We start from the raw sequence: 27,878 nt of genomic DNA on the forward strand, positions 1-27,878 counted from the left end.
TAACGCTGATTGGCCAAGATCAACACGTCCCATCTAAGATGTTTTTATTTCTAAGATCACCACACATTTGACTCCACGCCCTCACTGTAATCCTAACGGCAGGCCAAAGGACTTCCCCACCCCCGAAAGAAATACTCTTCGGATTCATTACCATTTACGATGATCTATTTTTATTTAAACGGCGAATCACCGAAGGTGACAAGTTTGCAGGCATGAATACTACTTGGTTCAAGTTATTTTGATTCCGGTCTCACCTTTGATGAAACATGATCAAAGCTAAATTCCTTCCTGAACCATGTATTAAACTCCCCTCTGACCCTGATGTCAACATTCAGACACCAAAACATTTGTCTTTACCTGAAGATGGAGAATTGTGCTTGTTTTCATTGTCATTGGTATTATTGATTAGATTTACAATAATATTTCGAAAGCATATAATCTACATTAACACGATGTTCAATAAGATTAGGTTAAACACTTGAGAAAATAATAATTAAACAATACTCATAAAATACACACTTGTAAAGTTTTGATGTAAAATGAAAGATAGAAACTTAAATTAAGGAAAGATTTCAAAGTTTTGAATCGGCCTCAATACACCATTTAAAATATTTAAAAACAAGTAATATACTTGTATTCTCACTCCAGCTGCTTGAGAAGAACATTATCAGCTTTATGAAGAGCGAGCTGAAGAAGATGCAAAAGGCCCTGAATCCAGATTACCCAGAAGGCTCTGCTGATCAGAAGGAAGATGAGGAGGCATGATGAGTGATGAAGAGCAGATGAGGAGCAGCAGGAAGCATTTGAAGATCACACCTAAACTTTGGAGGAGAATGGAGCAGAGGAGCTGACACTGTCTGGTAGAGCAGTAAGAGGATTTTAAAGACTTCATAATGAAACAGAAGACCACCACAAGTAAAAGTTCATTCCATGATTGTTGTCATTCCAGAAACTCTGTGACTGCAGCTCAACATGAACTCAAGTCTACTCTGAAGAAGAAGTTCCAGTTTGTGTTTGAGGATCCTTAAAGCAGGGAAACCAAACCTCCTGAACCAGAGATCTACACAGAGCTCTCACATCACAGAGGGAGGGACTGCAGAGGTCAAACGAGGAGCATGAGGTCAGACAGATTGAAACAGCATCCAGGAAACCACACAGACCAGAAACTCCCCATCAGGACAAGAAGACCTCTTCAAAGCCTCGGGCCAGGAAGAGAGAGGAACTGAATCAGGAACAGTGTATGACGTAAGGGGAGTGGCTGGTATTGGGAAAACAGTCCTAACACAGAAGTTCACTTGGACTGCATGAAGACAAAGCCAACCAGGACATCCACTCTCCTGTTTCCACATTCACGCTCAGAGAGCTGAATAAAGTGCTGAAAGAGAAGAAGTTCAGCTTGGCAACTTATCCATCACTCTTCACTGAAACCAAAGAAGCAGTGGAATCTGCAAGTGTTTGAAAGAGTTCCAGGTTGTATCTATCTTTGACGGTCTGGATGGAGTGTCGACTTCTCGACCTTCTCAACAAATGAGGTCCTGACTGATGCTCACAGAGTCCACCTCAGTGCATGCTGCTGACAAACTCTTCAGGGGGAAAGTTCAAGCCTCTGCTCGCCTCTTCTGGATAACCACAAGACCTGCAGCAGCCAATCAGATCCCTCCTGATCTGTGCAAGGATTTGGCCAGACAGAGGTCAGAGGGGTTCACTGACCCCCAGAAGGAGTGACTCACTTGAAGAGGTTCAGAGATGAGAGCAGGCTAAAGCAGGATCATCTCCCACATCAAGATCTCCCGAGCCCTCCACATCATGTGCCACATCCCAGTCTTCGCTGGATCACTGCTACATGTTCTGGAGGATCGGTTGAAGACCACAGAGGGAGGAAAGCTGCCCATGACCATGACTGAGATGTACATCCACTTCCTGGTGGTTCAGTCCAAAGTGAAGAAGGTCAAGTTTGATGGAGGAGCTGCAACGATCCACACTGGAGTCCAGAGAGCAGGAAGATGCACCGAGTCTCTGGGACTGACTGGCTTTGATCAGCTGCAGAAAGGGAACCTGATCTTCTATAAATCCGACCTGAAAGAGTGTGGCATCGGGAGCATCAGAGCAGCCTCAGTGTACCCAGGAGTGTTCACATGAGATTCTTAGAGAGGAGAGGACTGTACCAGACCAGGTGTTCTGCTTCGTCCATCTGAGTGCGTTCACAGGAGTTTCTGGTCGCTCTTCATGTCCATCTGACCTTCAAGCAACTTTGGTGTCAACTTGTTGGCAGAAAATCAACCATCGAGCTAAAGCCTTTTGTTTAATGGCTTTGTAGCATGAGAGATCAGAACCTAAACTCAAACATGTCTGGCCTGTGAGTGCTGCTGTGGACAAGGCCCACAGAGTCCTTAAAATGACACCTGGACGGTTCACCTCCGCCTCCTCCTGGGTCTTTCCCTGGAGACCAATCAGACACTTTCTACAAGGTCTTCTGACACAGACAGGAAGTAGCTCACAGACCAATCAGGTGAAACAGTCCAGTACATCACAGAAGAAGATTGCAGGAGGATGTGTCTCCAGAGAAAAGTTAATCAATCTGGTTCCACTGTCTGAATGAACTGAAACCATGGTTCTCTGGTGGAGGAGATCCAACAGGCCCTGAGATCAGGATCGCCTTCTCCACAGATGAACTTGTCCGTTTCCTGCTCAGTGGTCAGCTCTGGGCTTCATCTTACTGTCATCAGAAGAAGATCTTGGAGGTCTTTGGACCCAAAGAAAATACTGCTTTCAGAGGAGGCTCTCTCAGGCTGCTGCCGCGGTCGTGCAAAGCCTCCAACAAAGCTTCTGTATGGATAATGCTAACATTGGCTAAATGGATTGATATTATACTTTGATTGAACATGTTGTTTGTATTAACCGCTGTTCCTCCCTTAGGCTGGAAGTGACTGTAACCTCACAGAGAGAAGCTGTGAGCTCAACTCTCAGTCCTCAGCTCCCCAGTTCCTCCAGTCTAGAAACACCTGGACCTGAGTGACAACAGTTGCTTTTTGCAGGAATCAGGAGTGGAAGCCCTCCTCTGCTGGACTGAGAGTCCACATTGTAGACTGGGAGACTCCAGGAGGTGGGTTCACTGAATTATAAATAAAGATAAGAGCCCAATATGATCATAATGTAACATGAATTAACTGATCATCAATGATGTGAACAGAGAGAAATGAGCTGAAACAAATGGTTTCATAACCAGATGGAGTCCCTGCACACACATTTCTCCTTTTCGAGAGAACAAGAATGAAATATCTTGGCTCTTTTGATTGACATCGCTTGACGCCTGAAGAAACTGAATTTAAAGCTGCAGGACAATTCAGTTCAATATTTTTTATAAAATAAAGTCCTTTATTTAAAGTCACATTTTTCAAAAGCTTACAGTTTTAAATCCGGCCTTGATTTTACTTTAAATAAGAGAAAATAATGTATTTATTATTAGAGTATGTATAATTCATAATTAATACAGTTCAATTGGAAATCTATAATAATAAATATGTTAGTAGATGCTTATTCAGTTTTGTTTTCTTTATTTAATTTGAGTCAGTTGTTTACTACATACACACGTTCATGCTTAACTGTTGGCTATCAATGCATATCGGCACAAAATCATAGGGAGCGTATATCTGACATTGATGTTCTGACCTTTAGTGAGGAAACTCTCTCTAACTGGATCTCAATGATTTTTAATTATACCTGATATACAATCATGAAACTTGTCTGGCTTCATGCTGTCTGATGGATTACTGAACATGCCTATGGGACAGGAGCCAGGGGCCACAGGGTCAGGGGGCCAAAGGGTCAAGGGGCCACAGGGTCAGGGGGCAAAAGGGTCAGCTACAGGGTCAGGTCTGCTACCAGCCAGGCAGGAAACCTTTGTGAAGTGGGAGTTCATATTTAAAACATGAACTCATCTGATTGATGATGAAACAGATTGTTTCATTATCTTTTCTTCTTCTTCATCAGATGCGGATTTTAACTAAATGTCTCTTACATAAGAAGATGCAACTAAAGTGAAAGCCACCATGTCTGGCGATGTCAATAATGATTCACTTGTGTATTGATATAATAAACCTGTGTGTTGTTTGTGTGTTTACAGTCCGTCATGCTGTGACTCACAGAGGAAGGCCGTCGTCTTCCTGGGATCAGCTCTGAAGTCAAACCCTCCAGTCTGAGAGAACTTGAACTAGAGTAGAAACCAGCCAGTGATCTGCATGTGATCATTTTCTGGAGAGTCCACGCTGTAAACTGAGACTCTGAGGTGGGTTCAATAATAAAGAGAAGTCCAGAATGTAACATGAATTAACTGATCATCAATGATGAACAGAGAAATAATAAATAAATGGTTTCACAACCAGATGGAGTCCCGTAACACACATTCTTCAGAGAACAAGAATATAATATTCTGGCTCTTTTGATTCACATCGCTTAGATTTGGGTTGGAAGCAAAACCGAATTTAAAGCTGCAGGACAATTCAGTTCATTATTTTTATAAAATAAAGTCCTTATTTTAAAGTCACATTTTTCAAAAAGCTATAGTTTTAACCGCCTTGATTTTACTTTAAATAAGAGAAAATAATGATTATTATTAGAGTATGTGGATAATCTATAATGAATACAGTTCAATTGGGAAATCTATAATAATAAATATGTTGTGATAAGTATCTAGTTTCAGTTTTCTTTATTTAACTTGACAGTCAGTTGTTTATTGATGCTATTACGTTTATACAACTGTTGGCTACTCAATGACAATAAGACAAAATCAAAGAGCTTATATCTGACATTGATGTTCTGACTTTATGTGAGGAAACCTTCTAACTGGACTCAAGGATTTTAATTATACCTGATATACAATCATGACACTTGTCTGGCTTCATGCTGATGGATTATTAAACAGGCCTATGGGATAGAGCCAGGGGCCACATGGTCATGGGCAAAAGTATTGGGGGCCACAGGTCAGGGGGCCATAGCCAGCCACAGGCCGCGGGCAAAAGTATCAGGCACACAGGGTCCGTCTGCTACCAGCTGCAGGAAACCTTAGAAGTGAAGTTCCATATCAAACATGAACTCATCTGATTGGATGATGAACAGATTTCGTTTTCTGTCATCTTTTCTTCTTCTTTCACTGACGGATTTTAACTAAATGTCTGTTTATCAAGAAGATGAAACTAAAGTGAAAGCCACTGTTCATGATGTCAATAATGATCGCCGGCATTGATATATTGAACTCTGTGTTGTTTTGTATGTTTAGATCGTCGCAGGTGATCACAGAGGAAGGCTGTTCTCTCTGGACAGCTTTCCTGAAGTCAAAACCTCCAGTCTGAACTGGATCTGAGGAAACAAGCTGCAGGACTTAGGAGTGAAGCTCTCTGCTGGATCATTGGAGAGTCTACATTGTAGACTGGAGACTTGAGGTGGGGTTCACTGAATTATGAAAAGATAAGAGCCCAATATGATCATAATGTAAATATGAATTAACTGATCAATGATGTGAATAGAGAGAAATGAGTTGAAACAAATGGTTTACAACAGATGGAGTCCTGCACACACATTTTCTTTTCAGAGAACAAGGATATAATATCTGGTTTTGATTGACATCGCTTGACACCTGAAGAAACTGAATTTAAAGCTGCAGGACAATTCAGTTAAATATTTGTTATAAAATAAAGTCTTTTATTTAAAGTCACATTTTTCAAAAGCTTTCTGTTTTCAATCCAACCTATATTTTACTTTAAATAAGAGAAGATAATGTATTTATTATTAGAGTATTATTAGAGGATTATTCATAATTAAAAAAGTTCAATTGATGTTCAATTCAGTTTTCAATTCAGTTTATTTGTATAGCCCAATTTCACAAATTACAAATTTGTCTCGGAATGCTTTACAATCTGTACACATAGACATCCCTGCCCCAAAACCTTGCATCGGATCAGGAAAAACTCCCAAATAACCCTTCAGGGTGAAAAAAAGGGAAGAAACCTTCAGGAGAGCAACAGAGGAGGATCCCTCTCCAGGATGGACAGGTGCAATAGATGTAATGTGTACAGAAGGACAGATTTAGAGTTAAAATACATTCAATGAATATGACAGAGTGTATGAATAGTTCATAGTATGCATATTCCACGATGGAGACCTCCACGATCCATCAGGCAGATGGCGGCGGGGAGGAGGAGGGGGGGGGTCCCAACAGTGGGCGGAGTCTCAACAGGCAGGCCGGTACCCGATTCGCCCAACTATAACTCGCAAAAGGAAAGTCTTAAGTCCTTAAAAGGTTTAGGGCTGCCCCCCGGAGAAAGGAAGTGGGCCATGAGGAGTTTATAACTAAAGGTCTGGTTTTATTTTCCTGGAATAAATATCCCCAAAGGAGCATTATGGGGGAAATTAAAATTTTGGTTTTTTTTTCCCCCCCCAACAAAAAAAAAAAAAAAAAAAAAAAAAAAACACAGAACCTTGTGGAACTCCGTGACTAACGTTGGTGGTTATCAAAGGGGCCCTCGTTTACAAATACAAACTGAGATCGATCTGATAAATAGGATTTAAACAACTTAGTGCCGTGCCCGAAATGCCAATCGACTGCTCCAGTCTCTGTAAAGGATGTCATGGTCAATGGTGTCGAATGCAGCACTAAGGTCTAACAAGACCAACAAAAGAGTCCTTTATCTGCTGCCATTAAGAGGTCATTTGTAATTTTCACCAGTGCTGTCTCGGTGTGTGGTGTTTTCTAAATCCTGATGAAATCCCCAAATAAACAAATTTTGATGTTTAAAGTCACACAACTGATTTACCACTTTCTCAAGGATCTTGGAGAGGAAGGGAGGTTAGAGATCGGTCTGTAGTTAGCCAACACCTCTGGATCCAGAGTGGGCTTCTTCAGGGGAGGTTTAATAACAGCCACTTTTAAGGGGTGGTACGTGGCCTGTTAGCAGAGACACATTGATAATATCTAATAGAGAGCTGCCAATTAAAGGCAAAACGCTTTAAGCAGCCTCGGGGGATGGGGTCCAAGAGACAGGTAGACGTGTTAGAAGTAGAAACCGTTGGAAAAAATTGGTCACGGTTGATGGGAGAAAACCCAAATATACACCAGGGCATACAGGGTTTCCAAGGCCATTCCACTTGAGGACAGATTGGCACTGGTTAAGGGCAAGAGATTATTAATATTGTCTCTAATAGTTAGACTCTTTTCATTGAAGAAGTCCATTAAGTCATTACCACTGAGGGCTATAGAAAAACTCGGCTCCCCAGAGCTGTGACTCTCTGTCAGCCTGGCTACAGTGCTAAAAAGAAACCTGGGGTTGTTCTTATTTTCTCTATTACTGATGAGTAATAGGCTGCTCTGGCATTACGGAGGGCCTTCTTATAAGTTTTAAGACTATCTCCCAAACTAAGCGGATTCTTCCAGATTAGTTGAACGCCATATGCTTTCAAGCTTTTGTGATGTTTGCTTCAGTTTGCGGGTCTGAGGGTTTTACCAGGGAGCAAACCTCCCCTTCCTCACTGTCTTCTTCTTCAGAGGGCTATCGAGTCCAGTGTTTTCCTTTTGTTTTTTTTTTTTGGGGGGGGCCCCCGGCCCGGGGGGGGCCCCCGGCCCCCTTTTGGGGGAAAATTTTAAAAAAATTTTTTAAAATTTTTCCCCAAAGGGGTTTTTTAAAAAAAGGGGGGGGGGGGGAAAAAAAAAGGGTTTTTTGGGGGAAAAGGGCCCCCCCAAAAAATTTTTTGGTTTTTAAAAAAAAAGGGGGTTTAAAAAGGGGGGGGGGGCCCCCCGGGGGGTTTAAATTTTAAAAAAAAAGGGGTTTTTGGAAAAATTTTTTTTTAAAAAAAACCCCCCGGGAAAAAAATTTTTTATTTAAAAAAAAAAAAAAAAACCCCCCCCTTTAAACCCAAAAATTTTTTAAAAAAAAATTTTTTAAAATTTTTTGGGGGGGGGGCCCCCTTTTTTGGTTTTTTTCCCCCCCTTTTTTTAAAATTAAAAAAATTTTTTTTTAAAATAAAAAAAAAAAAACCCCAAAAAAAACCCCAAAAAAATTTTTTTTTAAAAGGGGAAAAAGGGGGTTCCCCCCTTTTTCCCAAAAAAATTTGGGGGTTTGGGGGGGGGAAAAAACCCCCTTTTAAAAAAAAAATTTTTCCCCCAAAAAATTTTTTTAAATTTTTTCCAAAGGGGCTTTTTAAAAAAATTTTTAAAAAAAAAAATTTTTCCCTTCCCCTTAAAAAAAAAAAAAAATTTTTCCCCCCCCTTTTTTTGGGGAAAAAAAAAAAAATTTTCCGGTTTTTTAAAAAAAAATTTTTTTTTTTGGGGGTTTTTTTAAAAAAAAAAAATTTTTTTAAACCCCCAAAAAGGGGGAAAAAACCCCCAAAAAATTTTTAAAAAAAAAAAAAAAACCCCTTTAAAAAAAAAAAATTTTAAAAGGGTTTTCCCAAAAATTTTTAAAAAAATTTTTTTTTTGGGGTTTTTCCCCCCCCGGGGGGGGGGGTTTTTAAAAGGGGGGGAAAAAAAAATTTTCCCAAAAAAAATTTTTTGGGAAAAAGGGTTTTTTTTTTGGGGGAAAAGGGAAATAAAAAAAAAAAAACCCCCCCCCCTTTTTTAAAAAAACCCCCCCCCCCAAAAAATTTTTTTAAAAAAAAAAAAACCCAAAATTCCCCCGGGGTTTTTTTTAAAAAAGGGGCCCCCCGGGGGGAAAATTTTAAAAAGGGGGTTTTTTGGGGGGTTTTTTCCGGAAAAACCCCCGGGGGGGAAAACCCCCCGGGGAAATTTGGGGAAGGGTAAAAGGCCCGAAAAAAAACGGGAAAAAAAACCCCCCCAAAACCCCAAAAAAACCCTTTTAAAAAAACCCCAAAAACCCCCGGGGGCCCCCCCCTTTTTTTGGGGGTTTAAAAAAATCCAAAAAGGGGGGGGTTTTAAAAAAACCCCCAAAACCACCCCCTTTCATTAAGAAAAATTTGGTTAAAAAAGGGGGGGGGCCCCCCCTTTTTTTCCCAAAACCCCCAAATTTAAAGGGGAAACCCGGGGGGGGGGGGGGGCCCCCCCTTTTTTTTTTTTTTTTCCCCCCCCGGGGGTTTTTTTTTTTAAAATTTTTTGGGGAAAAAAAACCCCCTCCCCCCAAAACCAAAAAAAAAAATTTTTTTTTGGGGGGAAAAAACCCTTTTTTCCCCCCCGGGGGCCAATTTAAGGGATTCGAAAAGGGGGAAAAAAATTTTTAAAAAAAATTTCCCCTTTTAAAACCCAATTTTTTTTTTTCCCCTTTTTTTTTAAAAAAAAAATTTAAAAAAAAAAAAATTTTTTTTTGGTAAAAAAAGAAAAAAGGGGGGAATTTGGGGAAAGGAAAAAAGGGGGTTTTGTTTTGGGGAAATTTTTTTTAAAAAAAACCCCTTTTTTTCCCCGCCAAAAAAACCATTTTTTTAAAAAAAAAAAAAGGGGGCCAAAATTTTTTTAAAAAATTTCCTTTTTTTTTAAAAAAAGGGGGTTTCTTTTTTTTTTTTTTTTTTTTAAAAAAAAAAGGGGGGAAAAAAACCCAAAAAGTTTTTTAAATAAAAAAAAATTTTCAAAAAAGTTTGGGGTTTTTCCCAAAAAATTTTTTAAAAAACCGGGAATTTTTCCCCCCCTGGGCCCCCGGCCAAAAAAAAAAAAATTTTGAAAAGACAAAAAAATAAGGCCAAAAAAAAAAAAAAAAAAAATTTTTTTTTTTTTAAAAAAAAATTTTTTTAAATTGTTAAAAAAATTTTTTTTTGGGGGGTTTAAAGGGTTTAAAAAACCCCCCCTTTTAAAAATTTTTTCCCCTTTTGCTTTTAAAAAAGGGGGGCCCCGGAAAAAAAAAAAATTTAAAAAATTTTTTTAAAAAAAACCCCAAAAAAAAAAATTTTTTTAAAAAAAAGGAAAAAAATTTTAAAAAAAATTTTTTAAAAATTTCCTTTTTAATTAAAGGCTGTTTTGGGGAAATTTTAAAAACCCCCGGTTTTAATTTTTTAAAAAAAATTTTGGCCGGTTAAAAAAAAAGGGGGGCCCCCGGGGGGGGGGGCCCCAGGGGGGGGGGGGGGCCCGAAAAAAAAAACCCCCAAATTAAAGGTAAAAAAAAAATTGGGGAAGAAAAGGAAAAAATTTTAAAAATCCCCCAAAAAATTTTTTTCGAAAAAATAAAATTTTTTTTCCCCTTTTTTTAAAAAAAGAAAAAAAAAAAGGGAAAATTTTTTTTTTTAAAAAAAAAAATTTTTTTAAAGTACAAAAAAAATTTTTTTTTCCCTTAAATTTTAAAAAAGGAAAATAAAAAAAAAAAAAAAAAAAATTTTAAATTAAATTTTAAAAAAGGGGGAAAAATTTTTTTTTTTTTTTTGGGAAAAGGGGAAAAAAAAAAAGGGAAAAAAAAAAAAAATTTTTTTTTTTAAAAAGTTTTTTTAATTTAAAAAAACCCCCCCCGGGGGTTTAAAAAAAAAAAAAAATTTTTTTTTTTTTGGGGGCCGGGAAAGGGGAAAAAAAATAAAAAAAAAAAAAAATATTTTTTTTTTTTTTTTTTTTTTTTTTAAAAAAACCCCAAAAAAAATTTTTTTAAAAGGGAAAAAAAATTTTCTGTTTTGGGGAAACCAAATTTTTTTAAAAAAAAAAAAACCAAAAAAAAGGGGAAAAACCTTAAATTTAAAAGGAAAAGGGGGGAAAAAAAAGGGGGTGTTTTTTTTTTTCCTTTTTTTTTTTTTTTTTTGGGGGGGTTTTTAAAATTCCCCCCCAAAAAGGGGAAAAAAAAAACCCCCCCGGGGTTTCCCAAGGCCCCCCCCCCCGGGGGAAAAAACGGGGGTTTTTGGGAAAAAATTAATTTTTTGGGGGGGTTTTTTTTTAAAAAGGGGGGGGAAAAAAGAAAAAAAATTTTTTTTTTTTTTATTCAAAAAAAAAAAGGGGGAAAAAAGGGTTTCAAAAAATTTTTGGGCCCTTTTTTTAAAAAAAAAAAAAAATTTTTTTTTTTTAAAAAAAGGGGAAAAAAATTTTAAAGGTTCAAAAAGGTTTTAAAAAAAAAAAAAAATTTTTTTTCCCTTTTTAAAATTTTTTTTTCCCCCGGGGGGGGGGGGGCCCCCCCCTTTTTTTTTTTGGGGGTTTTTTTTAAAATTTTAATTTTGGGGTTTTTTTTTTAAAAAAATTTTTTGAAAAAAAAAATTTTTTTTTATTTTTTTTTTTTTAAAAAAAAAAAAAAGTTTTTTTAAATTTTTCGGGAAAAAATTTTTTTTGGGAAAAATTTTTTTGGGGGAAATTTTTAAAAAAGGAAAATTTCCCAAAAAAAAAACCCCCCGGGGGGGTTTTTAAAAAAAAAGGGGACAAAAAAAAAAAAAACCCCCCGGGGCGCGGGGGGGGGGGAAAAAAAAAAAAGGGGGGCCCCAAAAAAAAGGGGGGGTTTTTTTTAAAAATTTTTTTAAAAATAAAAATTTTTCTTTTTTTTTTTTTCCCCGGGAATTTAAAAATTTTTTTAAAAATTTTTTTTCCCCCCCCGGGGTTATTTCAATTTTTTTTTTTAAAAAATTTCTTTTTTTTTTTGGAAAAATTTTTTTTGGGGGGGGGTTTTTTTTTGGGTTTTAAAAAAAAAACCCCGGGGGAAAAAGGGGGAAAAGGGGGGGGCCCCTTTTTGGGGCCCAAAAAGGGGGGGGGGGAAAAAAAAAAAAAGAGAAAAAAATAAAAAAAAATTTTAATTTAAAAAAAGGGAAAAAATTGAAAAAATTTTAAAAAACCCGGGCCAAAAAAAAAAAATTTTTTTTAAAGGGGGGTTTTAAAAAAAACCCCCCCGGGGCCAAAAAAGGGGGGGGGGGGTTTTTTTTTTAAAAAAAATTTTTTATTTAAAGTCACATTTTAAAGGGGGCCCCTTTGGGAAAAAGGTGAGGGAGAAGAGGTTTTAAAAAAGTTTATTCTTGGAAATTTTTCCCCGGGGAAGGCCAAAAGAGAAAAGGGAAGCGGGTTTTTACCCCAAGGGAAAGCCCAAATTGATCCTTCGGGTTTCCTTGGGGGTTTTTAAGGTGAGAAACAGGGGGAGGGCATTCTGGATCAACTGGAGGGACCCTAAAGAAAACCTTATTTGAAAGGGAAAAGGGCCCTTTTTAAAAAAAAAGGCCCCTGCCTTCCCCCTACCGGGGAATTTAGGGAAAAAAAAGGATTTATTTGATGGTATAGTTTATGTCCAAAAATTAACTTAAATTTATTAAAAAATTAATAATTTAAAAAATTAGGGGTTGTTAAGGGGTTTTTTAATTTGGCCCCGTTTAACCCTTTTAAATTAATTAACGCCAAAAATTAATTTATTTTTTTTTTGGGGGGGGCAACATTTTATTAAATTTAAATTTTAAAAAATTAAAATTGTAAATTTGGGGGTTTGTTGGCCCTTTCACAGGCTTTTATTTTGGTAAAAGGGTGGGGTACTGCTTTGGGCGGAACGGGGGGAAAAAAAAGGCAATTTCATTGGTTTTAACCCAAACCCAATGGAAAAACCCCCAAAAAAATGGGAACCGGGTAAAAAAGGGGAACGCCCAAGCCCCAAAAACAATCAACCACGGAGAAAATCCCCAACGAGGGTTTTTATGAAAAAAAGGGGGGGGCCCCCCTTTGAAAAAACCCCCGGAGCCCCCCCAACGGGGGGTTTGGTTTTGGCTTTTTCCACCTTTGGGGAAAAAACCGACTGGACATCGGGTTTTTGACCAAGAAAATCCGGGTTTTCCCGGACAGGGCCGGGGCCTTTTGGGCCCCCCTAAAAATTTGGAAACCCCCGCAGGGATTCCCCCAAAAATTTTGGATTTTCGCCCCCGGGGAAAAAAATTTGGGTGTTTTTTCTGGTTTTAAACCCCCGGGGTTATTACCCTAAAAGGTTTTGGGGAAAATGGTATCTTTACGTTCCCCACCTTGGGGGTTGGGAAATTTTAAATCCACATTTTTTCAGGGTTGCCAGGAATACCCCGATAATTTAAATTTTTAAAAATTTAACCATTTTGGGAAAATTTGGTCCCCAAAAAATTTATTCCACCCAATTTCCAAACCCTTTGGCAACCATTTAACCCTTGCCGGGCCCAAAATTTTTAAGGTTCATTTGTTTGGGTGAAAATTTTAAATTTTAAACAAAACCAAAGCACCGCGGGGGGCCCCAAAATAAACGGACCCCCGGCCCCCCACCTGGGCACCCAATTCCTGGGGCTAAACAAAATAGGCAACCAAAAAATCCTCATAAGTTAAAAAATAAAATTTTTTTAAGGGGCCGGATATTAATTTTCAGGGAAATATTTGGGGGCCCCAACGGGGCCCCCCAAGGGAATAATTTTTCCCCCCAAAACGGGCCCAAAGGAAACAAGAGAGGAAAAACCAAAAGACCTCCCCGGGGAAGAGGGGTTTTTTTGTCCTCCCCCCCACAAACTCAAATTTCTGGTACTTAATTTGGGCCCCATCCCCTGGAAACCACAAACCGGAAAAAGTTACGAAATTTTTTATTGAATTAAAAAGGAAAATTTGGGCCCCGGGTTTGGCATTCCCAGGGGCCTGACTGGATGAAAACGGGGAAGGAAAAGGGAGACATTAATGGCCTTTGGGAAAAAACCCCGGGGTTGGACACCTTTTACTTAAGTTGGCCAACAGCGGGGGAAGGGGTTTGCCCAAAAATAAAAGTCACCCCCACAAACCCTAAAGCAAAAAAAGTTTTTTTAGGTTGCCCCCAAAAAAGGGGGCTGAAAAAGACACGGGCCTTTGTTTCCATTTTTCCCCCGGGCCCCCTTCATTTTCCCCGGGGCCGTTCCCCACCAAAGTGTTCTGCAAAACCCTTTTGGGACAATTTTCCTGACAAATTTTAGGGGGAATTTTAAAGTTCAATTGGGGCCGGAAACCATTTAAAAAAAAGGTTTTAAGGGGTTCCTGGAATTGGAAACCAAAAATTTCCAACCGGGGAAAAAGTTTTTGGGTTTTTTTTTTGGTTTCTTCACCCCTAACAGGGAAAAAAACCCATATTTTTTTAAATTTCCCCATTAAAATTAAATTTAGGAACATTTTTAAAAATTTAAAAAAAGGGGCCCCCCTACTTTTTTTTTGGAAAATTAAAAATTTTTTTTAAAATTTTTTTGTTTTTAAAGGGATTAATCGTGATTAATCAGAAATCATCATTAATCGCGATTAAAATTTGTAATGTTCCAGAAATATATATATATATATATATTTGAGTGAGTCAATTTTTAAAAAAGAGTTTTTTAAATTAAACATAATAACCAAACATTTATACATTTAAATGAAATAAGTGTTGAAATCAAACTTGTTGTGATCCTTGTGATCAGGTTCATCTTCTATCTGAAGTCATGAATCCTCCGGCCGTAAGCTGCTTCTCCCCCTGCTACCAGCTGCAGGAAACCTTGTGAAGTGGAGTTCACATTTAAAACATGAACTCATCTGATTGGATGATGAACAGATTGTTTCTGTCATCCTTTATTCTTCTTTCAGTGACGTGATTTTAACTAAATGTCTGTTTACAAAAGAAGATGAAACCAAAATGAAAGCCACTCGTGTTAATGATGTAAATAATGATTCATTGTGTATTGATATAAAAAACTATGTTTGTTGTTGTGTGTTTTACAGTTTTCGCTGTGAGATCACAGAGGAAGGCTGTTCTTCTCTGGGATCAGCTCTGAAGTCAAACCCCTCCAGTCTCAGAGAACTGGATCTGAGTGGAAATAAGCTGCAGGATTCAGGAGTGAAGCTGCTGACGGGTTTTCTGGAGAGTCCACGTTGTAGCCTGGAGACTCTGAGGTGGGTTCACTAAATTTAAAATAAAGATAAGAGCCCAATATGATCTTAATGTAACATGAATTAACTGATGATCACTGATGTGAACAGAGAGAAATGAGCTGAAACAAATGGTTTCATAACCAGATGGAGTCACACACACATTTCTCCTTTCAGAGAACAAGAATATAATATCTTGGCTCTTTTGATTGACATCGCTTGACGGCTGAAGAAACTGAATTTAAAGCTGCAGGAGAATTCAATTAAATATTTGTTATAAAATGAAGTCCTTTATTTTAAGTCACATTTTTCAAAAAAAAAAGCTTGTTTTAATCCAACCTATATTTTATTTTAAAATAAGAGAAGATAATGTATTTATTTTTTAGAGTTTTTAAATTTAAGGAATTATTCATAATTAAAAAGTTAAAAATTGGGAGGGGTTTCAAATTAAAGTTTTTCCAAATTCAAGTTTATTTTATGGGCAATTTTTCCCCCCAAATTTTTTCCCAAAAATTTTGTCCCCCCGGAATGGCTTTCCCCCAATCTGTACCCTTTTTAAAAACATTCCCCTGGGCCAAAAAACCTTCCCCCATTGGAAATCAAAAAACCTTTCCCCAAATTAATTTCAGGGGGGAAAAAGGGAAAAAGAAACCCCTTCCCGGGGGGAAAACCCCCAAACCAGGGGGAAAAAAGGGGAAATCCCCCCTTTTCCAAAGGGATTGGAAAAAGGGTGGCAAAAGGATGTAAGGGGGTGGTCCCAGGAGCCCAGATTTAAAGATTTTAAATAACCCAATTTCAATTTTTTGAAAAATTGACGGGGGAAGGTGGGTTAAATGAATTTAATTTTCTTTTAATGCAATTATAAATTGGGATAGATCCCTCAGACCAAGGAGTTGTTTTTAGTCCAAAAATAGTTCCATTAAATTGGAGTTCCCATGATCAGAAAGTTTTTAAGGCCCCTCCCGGGGAACAGAACCCATGGGAATTTTCGGGCCCAGGTGGGTGATTTGGGGAAAGTTTTCCAATCGGAAAAGGAAAAAGGAAAAAGGTGCTCCCAGGATTTCCGGCCCCCACACCAAAGGGAAAAATTAAAGGGGGTTGGGAACCCAGGTGACCGGGGAATTACCCCAACTAAGGGGGCTTTTTGTCAAAGAGGGAAAATTTTTCTAAGTTTTTTAAAATGAGTTGGGCCTTTTTTTTCCCCAAAACGAAATTTGGAACTGGTTCCATAAAAGAGGACCCCCTTTGGAAATTTAAACCAAAGGTCGGCCCCAAATTTACTTTTAAGGCTCTAGGAACTCCCAAGGGGCCCGGGCTTTTTGGAGGTTTGGGTAAAAAACCTTTGGTCCCAAACAAAGGCCCCCCTTGGGTTTTTCCTGGTCATTCCAATAGATAAAGGTTTTGAGAAATCCCCCCTCCCCCCCATAGCAATAAAAGTTTTAAGGGAAAGGGGTTTCCTGCCCAATTTTACGCCCCAAAGGGAAGCATTTAAAATTTTTAAATTTTAAAATTGGTTTTTCCAAACCCAACCAGGAACCCCTTTTTTTGGAAACTCCGGGGGGAAACCCCCGTTTGGGGGTTTAAATTCAAGTCACCCCCCTAAAATAACAAAACTGAGTTTTCACCCCTGAAAAAAAAGGGGGTTTTTTAAAATTCCCAAATTAGGGGCCCGTGGTTTAAAAAATTTGCCAATTTTCAAACTCCCTTTCCAGCCTTTGTAATTAAGGGTTTTGGTCTTTTTGGTCCAATTTTTGGTGTCCAATCCGGGGAAAAACCTAAGGTTAAACAAAAAAACCTTTTAAAACAGGAGATAAATTTTCCTTTATTTCTCCGGGCCAAAAATTAAAGGTTAAAATTTTGGGTTAATTTTAAAACCAAAAAGTTTTTTGTCCCGTGAAATGTGGGTTTCCTAAAATCCTGCCTAAAAAAACTTTCCTCCAAATAAACCCCAATTTAGATGGTTGAAAGTCAAAAAAACCAACCCGGGAAATTTACCCCCCCCCCTTCAAGGATTTTTTGGGGGGAGGGGGAAAAAAAGGAAGGTTTAGGGTTTTTTGGGTTTTTCCCTGAAGTTTAGCCAAAACACCTTGGATTCCCAAAAGGTGGGGGTTTCCTTCCAGGGGGGGAGGGTTTAAAAATTTTTAACCCAAGCCCCCTTGAAAGGAATTTTTGGGGGAGGCCGGGGTTTGGGAAAGGGAGACCACTTTTTTTGGAAATTTTAATTAATTTTTTAATGGGGGAGCCCCCCAAAAAGGCAAAAAACCGTTTTAAGAAGCCTGGGGTTTGGGGATTGGGGGTTTTCCAAAAAAGACAAGGTTTTTAAGGAGGAAAAAAGGTTTAAGAAAAACCGGGGAAGTTAATTTGGGTCACGGTTGGATGGGAAAAAAGGGGGAAACAAATAACCCCAGGGGCATCTGGTTTCCCCAAGGCCCAATTCCCCAAACTTTAAAGGCCCCCCAAAAATTGGCACTGGTTTTAAGGGCGAAATTATTAATCTTGTCCCCTAATTAAGTTAAAAATTTCTTTTTCCCAATTAAAAAAAAGGTTCCCCATTAAAGTCAAAACCAAACCAGTCTTGGGGAAATTACCCCAACAGAGCTGTGGACCTCGGGTTTAGCCGGCCCCTTAAACCAATTTGCTAAAAAAAGAAACCTTTTTGGGGGGTTTGTTTATTTTTTCTTTTTAAAAACCCTGATGGGGACGGGGCTTTTTTTCCCTGGCTAAGGGAAAGGGGTTTAAAAAAAATTTTAAAGGGACTTTTCCCCAAAAAAAACTAAGCGGTTTCTTCCAGGGTTTAAGTTGGGGGAACGCCAAAAAAATGGCTTTCAAGCTGAGTTTGCCTTCCCCAGTTTGGGGGTCCTGAAGGGGTTAAAAATCCCAAAAAGGGGGGGAAACCTTTCTTCCTAACCTTTTCTTCCTTTCCTTTCAAAGAGGCTGGAGTCCAATTTCCCCCCTTTTTTCCCCGAGAACCCTTTTTGTTGGCCAAACTTTTTCCAACCCGGGGATGGACCCCAATTTGGGAGGCAGAGCCCCAGGATCCCTTCCCGTTAAATTTATTGGGGACGGGTTTATTAATCAAATTTTAAGGAATCCGGTTTTAAATTTAAGTTAAAAGGCCCTTCGGGTTAAAGGCCCCCATTCTTTTTTTAGAAAACATTTGGGACCAAGGGGGAAGGTTTAACACCCAAAGATAAATTCAAAAGGAGGGGGGTTGGGGGGTTTTGCGAAAAAAGGATTCTGTGGAAAAAAGGGGGTTTTCCAAATGGGGCCAATTGTCAAAGGTTTTTAAAAAAACCCCAAGATCCCCCCTTGGGCCCAAAGGGGCGGGGAAATGGGTTTCTGGTACTCGACAAAGGGCCTTTAGAAACACTGAATGAAATTCCGGGTTTTAAGGAATAATTATCCCCATCCCAAAATTTAAATTTTAAAATTTCTTACAAATTTTAATTTTAAAAGGTTTTTAAAACCAAATTTGAATTAAACGGGGAATTCAAAAACCCCTGGGAAAAATGGACCTGGTGCCAGAATCAAAAAAAATTTTTGGGGGGCTTGGGGTTTTTCCCGGGTTGGAGTAAAGGACAAAGAAACCAAGGGGCCCTTTCCAAAAGGGGAGTTGAAGGTTGTAAATTTAAAAGGGGTTTAGGATTTTAAAAGGGAAAAACCGGATCAAAGAGGTTAAACCCCAACCTTCCTTTCAAATGAAAGGAATGGGAGTTTTTTAATTTTGACTTGGGTCCGGTTTCTTCAAGGAAAACCCTATTCCTTAAAATTGGTTTTCCAAGCCGGGGGTTTCCGTTAAAAAACAAAAAATTTTTAAATGTTTGGTTAACCCCGGGAAAATTAAATTTTTTTTTAAAAGTAAAAAAAAGGGCCCTTTAAAAAGTTTTTTGGGAAAAGGGGATCCAATATTTAAAAGGAGAAAAAACATTAATTTAGGTCCCTGTTTTTGGTTTCCCCCCACTCCCCAAAATTAATGGGGGGAAAAACTTTTTTAAAAGGAAAAATTTTGGAAGACTTTCCCCCCTTTGGCCCTTTTTCCCCTTTGATATAAATTAATTAAAAATGGCGGGCCCCCCAGACACAGTCGGGAAAAGCTCTGGGGGGGAACTTGGGGGTGGAAAGGCCCCAAATGCAACAAGGGGATGACCAGGGCTAAATTTCCCTTTTTTCTTTTGACAAAGAACTTTGGTCCCCCCGGGGGTAGGCTGTGGTGGGATAAAAACTTTTTTTTTAAGAAAGAGCGTTTTTTCCCGTCTTTGGGGATGGATTCCTTTTCAGAAAGGCCGGGGAAAAAGCCCCTTTCCCCATTGTTCTAGAGACAAAAATGGGGCAAAACCAACCGGGGCCAAGGGGGGTTGAAAGACGGGAAAACCAAATTGCCCTTTCTTGCAAATTTTTGGGGGGGAACGGGGGGAAAAAGAGGGGCCGGAAAATTCCCCCTTTGGCACCCGGGGTTCCAACATTAATTTAGGATGGACCTAGGCCTTTTTACCAAAACCCCCTTGTTTACAATTTAAAACTTTATCTGTTTGTTAGCCGGTTTTCAAAAACCCCCCCTTTTTTGAGGACCGATTGGCTTTCCGATTTACCCGGGGGCCATAAAAGGGAAAAAAACCCCAGGGGTGTCCTCAGCGGTGTCCTAAAGAAGGGAAACTGGGGGAAAACAAGGGTTTCACCACATTTCCAAAATTTTTTACCCTTTGGCGGGTTCGGGGCCCACAAAAACAGAAAAATTGACCAGGTAAAAACGGAAAAACATAGTTGTTAAATTTTTTGGGCCAGTGGGCATCTAACCCAAAAAAATTTTTTAAACCTGGAACCCTTTTAGCCCCCAAACCAAAAATTGTTACTTTTTCTTTTAAACAAGGAGACAGGGGAAATAAAACACTTTGAAAAACCGGGGAGAAAAAGGGAATTAAAGGGAGAGGAAAAAAGAAGTGGCCGAAAAAACTGGCAAAAAAAGTTTTTTCGAAAGTGAGAAGATCGGGACCTTTTTTTGGGGAAAAATCTTAACTGGACCTCAAGGGGGAAAATTTTAAATTCCCTTAAAAATTTAAATAATTAAATAAAAAAACTTGCCCTGCTTGTGTTTTTTGGGATTGAAAGGCCTTTTGGGAACGGGGCCAGAAAAGGGTCAGGGCCCAAAAAGGTCAGGGGCCCAGGTCGGGGCCTAAAAGGGTAAAGAAAAATCAAAGGCGTGTGGGTCGGGAAAACTAAATTCAAATTTAACAAATTTCCCAAAAAATTTAAATAAATTTAAAATTTTAAAAAATTTTAAAAACCCAAAAAAACTTTCAAGGGCTTTTAAAATTTTTTCTGACCATAAAATTCCGGGCCCTTTTTAATTAACCATATACTCAAAAAACCTTTTCCAAAAAAGGAAGAACCCTTAAAGAGGGGGCCAACAGGGGGGGAGGATCCCCTTCCAGGAGGGCCAAAGGGGGGTGGTGGGGACCGGGGAAGGGGAATAAATAACAGACCCCAAAAATAAATTTTAAATTTTTAAAAAAAAAAATGAAAATTTGGGTAAGGGCTTTTTTTTCCAAATTAAAACCCTTTTCCTGAGGAAGAAAAAGGAGGAGGTTTGGGCCCCATAGGCCCAAAAGGCCAGGTAAAAAATGGCCCATAAAAGGACTAAATTTTTAACAAGGACCTAAGAAGAAAAATTAAAAAGGTATGGAATAAAAATTCTCAAAAGGAGGAAAAAGAGAGGTTTTTCACCCGGGGATCAGCTGTGGACCCATCGGGAACGGGATAAATGACCCAAATTTATTGGGGACAGAATGTTTTTCCCTGACAGCTAAAATTAACCGGGAAAGATGATGACATTTACAGAGTGAGTCCATCATCTGCCCATCAGGGGGATGCAGCCAAAAGAAAAGGGAGGCTGAAAATCATGAAATTATAAATCTGTTTGGGTTTGTTCACTAGGTCACAAGGGAAAGATGGATATGACATTGTTGATTTAAGGGGGCCCCCATCATGAAATACAAATAGAGGGGTCATAAGGAATGACGGGATGAAGGATTTTTTTTTTTTTGGTTTTCTTTTTTTTTATTTTTGGCTGATTGTTTTTGTCTTTCCAAAGTTAAATTCCCCCAAAAAAAACTGTTGTTTGTGAAAACATTCAAAAATTTTCTGTTTTATTCTGATTCTGAGTGTATCCAAAAATCCATGGAGAGGGGGAGGAGAAACCAGTGATAAAGGGCCCCAGCAGCCCCCCTCAGCAGCACAGGTCCCCAGGTAAACCCTGGGCCCTAACTCCAGTAAAGACTGTGACTTGGGGGAAGGGGCCAACAAGGAAATGAACCAGAGGGATATTTAAAACTTTATTATTCACCCCAGACTGTGTCTCTGCTCACCCCCCCTTAACTGTCCAGCTTTTATGGAGACAGACTCTAAATACAAAAACAAGATGCCATCAGCTGGATGATTAAATTTTTTTCCCAATGTCCAGCTGATTTTGACATTAACCACGGGCCACCCACTCTGCAGCCGAGAAACAAGCGGGAATACCCCCAGGACTTAGGGGGGGAACATGAAAATTATGAGGGGAGAGGAAGTCAGATCTGCCCCGGCCTATGGATCATTGAAATTGGGGAAAGCCAGATACCACCAAAATTGGGCGTTGGTATTTTTCATGTGGAGCGGGGGCATGGCCCCACCAGGGGGTGAATGACCCTGGAGGGGAAGTACAGGAGGAAGGACCCCTTTTTTACCTGTTCCGACAGTTTGGGGTTGATGAAAGGGGGGTCAATCTATGCTGGGACAAAGGCCCCCCCCTTTGTTCAGAAGTCTGCAGAAAAAGGGGAGAAAGTTAGATGTGTAAATGGTTCACGGGGCTTGTTTACCCCCTCAAACAAACGGGAGGACTGGAGGATCAGGCCCCTTTTTCCCCAGGTCAGTCATGGTCACCCCAAAGTTCATAAACCCCTGTAAAGCCTGAGAAAAACTGCCTCTTTTTAGTCTTGGGCCCCCGGGGCGATGGGGGGGTCTTGTCCATGGGGGACCCCCCGGGCCCAATGGTAAGAAGATTTTAACTGCACTTTTGGTTGGGTGGCCTGTCGGGGTTTTTCCAAACCTCTGCACATGTGCCCAGGGGGTGTTGATCCATCACCCTAGGGGGCAAAAGGGCGGAGAGCACCGTCCATGAGGCTTGAAACCTTAACAAAAAGGGGCGTGATGAATTGGTATAACCCAAACAGGCCGGGGTTTCAATTTGGGGGGTTTACCATGACAGGGACAAAAGGACAGGAGGGAATAAAAGGGGTCATTATCCAGCCCAAGTTTTATCTTTGGTGACCAATGGGATACTGGGGTGAAAAATAATTTGCTCGGACCAGAACTGGCTTTGGGGAGTGTCCCCTTTTTTACAGTCTTTTGATCAATGTAAAGTGCATATGTCCGGCATCAGGACCAGCTGACCATCAATTTGTATCACTGGTGGCTGAAAACCCCCCCAGCCCTTGGAAAATCTTCCATGAGGGCAGCCAGGAGTCTAGGAGGCCCCAGGTTTTCCCCTGCAGTGTCGGACAATGATACCGAGAGGGACACAGATGACATTTGTTAAGAAGTTATTAACTTATAAAAGGGGAGTGGTTTTAAGAAAAACAATAACCCACCATTTATGTTTTCCCCCTTTTAATTTGCTGACACTATGGGATTGGAATTTATAAACTTTTATCTTAAAAATTTACCAATGGGTGATCCACTCTTGGGGGATAAAATAGGGATGACAGGCCCTTTAAAATTGTGACTATTCCTAAAGAACCTATTACAATATGACTTTGGTGATAACATGTGGTGTTTGGGGGTTGTTAAATTTTTTCCTGGCCGGGCACCCCGGCCCCCACCGGGCCAGGGAGGGGGTTTTGCCAGTGTGATGGGGTCCCCTGGGGGGACAGGAATTTGGTTGGGGCAGTAAAAAAGGAGATTTAAGGGTTGTGTGCAGATTCAGGGGGGAAAAGGGGGTTCTTGTGGTAAAACCTGGTGTTTGGGAGTGAACCCCCAATAGCCCCCCCCAATTGTGCGAAACCCGACTGCGGGCCAGCCGATGCCTCCAAATCTTTTTAAAAGGGCCCGGGATTTTCTTGAGGACCCCCCAAAGGGTAAAGGAATAGGGGGCCCCTTGGGTCAAAAAAGCCAAACTCCTCTGCCTGGGCCGGGATTCATTTCTGCCGGCCTGTGGGGTCCTGCAGCATTCCCACCCAAGCATCTCCCCCAGCTGAATCCAGGCTGGGTTCTGATCTGTGGCTGATGCCCATGTGCTTTGTTTTCACACAAAAAAAAAAAAGGGGTTGGAGTGTGACAGGATTGTAGGAGAGGTTAAACACCAGGGGAAAAGCAACCAGAGGGTATTTTAAGTTGTTTTTTCAGAGACTGTGTTTGCTTGTTCTGACATTCCAATGCTTGTTTTAGTTTATCTGCTTTTTTTTCCTTTTCGGGCACCCCCATGAATGCTACCAAAAAACCCCTATGATTAAGACGGAAAAAGGTATTTCATTGATTAAGTTGCTGTTAAAGTGAGTGATTGCAAAATGTTGAACTGAATGAACAAATGATGATTACTTATCTGAACCCCCCACCCACTGCGGAGAATGGCCAATGTCTCACTGTTACAACAGATGGTCTGACATCTCCGTTTTACTTCATAAGAAAAGCTGGCTGGTGACCAAATTCATGTACAGGATCTTTGATCCATCCGCCGGGGTAAATGATTTATATGTGATTCCCCCCATTTGCAATATTATCAATGTTTTAAGTGCTTGGTTTTTTTCATGGGAAAAATCAACTTTCTGGGAAAAAACCCAAAAAGGGGTTCCGGGGCATAGCAGTGAATTTTATCTGAAAAATCTCCTTGAAATTGTCCACTATTCACCCCAAAACCCCGTTTGTCCTTTTTCTTTAACACGGCATGAGTTTGTGGGTTTGGGGGTTTTACAGAATGCCCTTTCAGATTGGCCCAATAGCTCAACATTAATTTTTTCCCCCAAAAGCAGCACCCCCAACCCCCCTGGAGAGCAGACACAGGACTTGTTCTCAAAGCCCCCAACAAGTCTCATAGCCTGAGATTGCACCCTCCAACTTTTTGTGACGTTTTGGAAATTAAAATACACCCCTAATCAAAACTGATCTCATCAGGAATATAAATATTCTTCATTGCAGGCCCGGGTTATTCAAGGGTTTGACAATCATATTTAAAATATTTTTTCATTTTAAATCATCTGAATCTTCATTCCATGTTAGCTTATCATAAAAATAGAAATAAAATTCACTTGTTCAATAATTTTATAGTTTAGCTGAGAAATCCTTTTCCCAGTCAGATTGTTTTAGTTTTACAGAAAAAATTGAAACTGCATAAGACCATCTTTTTTATTCATTACGGCCCCTTTTTCCCTTTTTTAATATGGTTTATGTTCTTCCCCCCACAAGTCATCTGAATAGGATGAATTCCGAAGGGAAAACATCATTTATCATGATGAAGAACAGTATTGGGGGGAGGGGCTCAGGAAAGGGGTTGGGCCAAATCAGGGGCCAAAGGTTCAGAGGCCAAATGGTCAGAGGCCCACAGGGTCAGAAGCCAAAGTCAGGGGCCCAAAAGGGGCAGGGGAAAGGGTCACCCAAAAAAGAAAAGGGGAAGGGGCCCCTGGTCAGGGCCAAAGGGGAAATCAAATGGTCAGGGCCCAAATCAGGGGCCAAAAATTACCAAAGGGCCCCAATCACCCAAAGGGGCAGGGGGGAAATTTACCTAAAATCAGCCAAAGGGGCAGGGCCAAATGCCCAGAGGGGCAGTTCATTTGGGTCCTCTTGAAACGAATATCTCATGACAGTAAGCTGCTTTTACACGTTTCTACCAGCTGCAGGAAACCTTGTGAAGTGGAGTTCAATTTTAAAAAATGAACTCATCTGATTGGATGATGAACAAGATTCTGTCATCTTTTTTTCTTCTTTCACTGACGTGATTTTAACTAAATGTCTGTTTACAAAGAAGATGAAACCAAAGTGAAAGCCCCTTTTTGTTCAATAATGATTCATTGTGTTTTTATAATAAACTCTGTGTGTTGTTTTGTGTGTTTACAGACTGTCATTTTGGGATCACAGAGGAAGGCTGTTCTTCTCTGGGGCTCTGAAGTCAAACCCTCCAGTCTGAGAGAACTGGATCTGAGTGACAACCAGCTGCAGGATTCAGGAGTGAAGCTGCTGACTGGTTTTCTGGAGAGTCCACGTTGTAGACTGGAGACTCTGAGGTGGGTTCACTGTCTGCTGCTCATGTAGCACCTTCATGTTTAATCAATAACCCTTTTATGGATCTACGTTTATCCATCCGTTTTTTCCCTGATGACATGTTCCACTTCACATCAGCCCCTTTTCATGATCCTACAAGCCACATGGACAACTTGTCTGGCTTCATTTCTGATGGATTACTGGGATAAAAGCCAGGGGGCCCCCGAGCCAGGGGCCCAGGGTCAGGGGCCAAAAGGGGCAGGGCAAAAGGGGGAAGCCAATGGTCAAAGGGCCCCAAAGGGGCAAAGGGGCCCAAAAGGGGCAAAGGGGCCCGGGTCAGGGGCCAAAAGGGAGGGCCCCGATGCCAAAAAGGTCAGAGGCCCAAAGAGTCAAACCAAAGGTCAGGGGGCCCAAAAGGGGCAAAAATGGGAAAAAGGGTCACCACAGGGTCCCGGGGCCGGGCAAAAAGGACAGGGGCAGGTCTGCTACCAGCTGCAGGAAACCTTGGGGGAGTTCACATTTTAAAAAATGAACTCATCTGATTGGATGATGAACAGATTGTTTCTGTCATCTTTTTTCTTCTTTCACTGACGTTTTTAACTAAATGTCTGTTTACAAAGAAGATGAAACCAAAGTGAAAGCCTCGTGTTCATGATGTCAATAATGATTCATTGTGTATTGATATAATAAACCCGTGTGTTGTTTTGTGTGTTTACAGTCTGTCATGGGGGGATCACAGAGGAAGGCTGTTCTTCTCTGGGATCAGCTCTGAAGTCAAACCCCCCAGTCTGAGAAAACTGGATCTGAGGAAACCAGCTGCAGGATTCAGGAGTGAAGCTGCTGACTGGTTTTCTGGAGAGTCCACCGGACCTGGAGACTCTGAGGTGGGTTCACTGAATTATAAATAAAGATAAGAGCCCAATATGATCTTAATGTAACATGAATTAACTGATGATCACTTTAAAAAAGAAAAGAGCTGAAACAAATGGTTTCATAACCAGATGGAGTCCTGCCCCACATTTCTCCTTTCAGAGAACAAGAATATAATATCTTGGCTCTTTTGATTGACATCGCTGACCCCGAAGAAACTGAATTTAAAGCTGCAGGACAATTCAGTTTTGTCAGTCATTTGTTTTAAAGGGCCCATATTTTACTTTAAATAAGAGAAGATAATGTATTATTAATATTTTTATTCATAATTAATCTAGTTCAGTTGAAATCTTTAATTTAAAATTTTTTTGATGTTATTATATTTTGTTTTTTTATTTATGTCAGGCCACTAAATGGGGCTCAGATGCAGAGGGGAGAACGCCCCCTTTATTGAAACCCAATTTTGATGAGTGACAAAAAAAAGGGCTATGGAAAAGAGCTCACTAAATATAGAGCTAATCTAAACACAAAGTCACTCCCCGGGGGGACAGCAAAAAGGCTGACAAAAAAACAAAGCTAAGCTAAACTAGAAACTTTAAAAAAAGGGAAAAATCCCTCAAGGAGGAAAAAGAAAAAAACTCAATGGACACTAGGGAAACCTCCCCCTGGCTGTGGCAAAAGGGGTGAGGCCAAGGACCAAACACTTTTGGGCCCCCGACAAAGGGAGAACAAAAATGGGGTCTAACGGGGACCCATTTTTCCAACTGGAAAATGAGGAGGAGCAAGGACCTGAAAAAGGGGGTTTGATTTAAAAAAAAACAGGGAAATTTAAAACAGAAACCCAAGAAAATCAAATTTGTGTAATTTTTTTGACAGTCAGTTGTATAATACACACGTTAATACAACTTTTCTATTCAATGCATATCACAAAATCATAGAGCGATATCTGACATTGATGTTCTGACCTTTAGTGAGGAAACTTTTTAACTGGACCTCAAGGATTTTAATTATACCTGATATACAATCATGACACTTGTCTGGCTTCATGCTGCTGATGGATTACTGAACAGGGGACAAAGAAAAAAAAGGGGCAGGGGAAAAAAGTGTCAGGGGCCCGGGGCAGGGCCCCCTCCTTCACCTACAGAATGTTTTGAGACACAAAAAGTATTGATGAGTATACTTTTTAACCATATTTTATTAATATTTATATATATATATATATATTAGGTTTCAATGATTAAAAAATTAACTAATTAATCCCCAATTTTTAAATTCATTAATAAAGTTTTTTTTTTTAAAAAACTAAATCAAATGAACGGGAATCACTTCAGACAGCTTTTTAGACACTTGTTTTAAATTTTATTTTTTTTTAAAAACAAAAATTTACACAGAGCTTTTTTTCAAAGAGGCTCCCATATAAAGTGTCAAAGGGATTTTAGTGGATGATAAAATTTTTTCTTCAGTGAAAAATCCAGATAAGAAAGAAAGGGGAAAAATAATAAAAAATCATCATTTATTTTTATAATTTGAGAAAATTGCCCCTTTATCTTTAACACTGAACAACAGCAGAAAGTGGCCTGGTAAACTGACAAATATGTCATGTTAATCTGAGTTCTCATTTTCTGATTTTAAAAAATGTAAATTCACCTTTTTAAAAACTTTTCACATGAAAATACCAGTGTTTACCATTCTATCAAATATTCACATGTTATTCTGTTTAGGCCGGTTTAAAATTTGGGGCCCGAGGATGCCCCTTTTGGCCAGGGGCAGAGCAACAAAAATCATAATTTAACAAACCGCCCCGTTTCGAGGAGCAGAGGGAAAAGGGGGCGGCCGGGTGACACTCAGAGGAGGAAAATTTAAAAAATTTTTAAAAAAGGCAAAAAAAAATTTTTGGAATCGCGAAATTAACGATTAAAAAACACGCTGAAGCCCCAAATATATATATATATATATATATATTTCTATACTTGAATGAGTCAATGTTCATCATAAAAGAGTTATTTAATCACAAAGAAACCCAAAAATTTTACATTTAAATGAAATA

General features: G+C 39.6%; 1 protein-coding gene across 1 annotated transcript in view; it reads left to right on the forward strand.

Moving 5' to 3' along the window:
* Positions 1-1,806: 1,806 nt before the first annotated feature.
* LOC130196318 (ribonuclease inhibitor-like) overlaps positions 1,807-27,878 on the forward strand; it is a 59,019-nt gene continuing 32,947 nt past the window's right edge. The window contains exons 1-2 of the mRNA XM_056418345.1: positions 1,807-2,117; positions 14,591-14,761. Coding sequence (XP_056274320.1) covers positions 1,807-2,117; positions 14,591-14,761 — 482 coding nt within the window. The remainder of the gene's footprint in view (positions 2,118-14,590; positions 14,762-27,878) is intronic.

The sequence above is a fragment of the Pseudoliparis swirei genome, chromosome 7 (assembly GCF_029220125.1).
Source record: "Pseudoliparis swirei isolate HS2019 ecotype Mariana Trench chromosome 7, NWPU_hadal_v1, whole genome shotgun sequence".
Classification (NCBI taxonomy): Eukaryota; Metazoa; Chordata; class Actinopteri; order Perciformes; family Liparidae; genus Pseudoliparis; species Pseudoliparis swirei.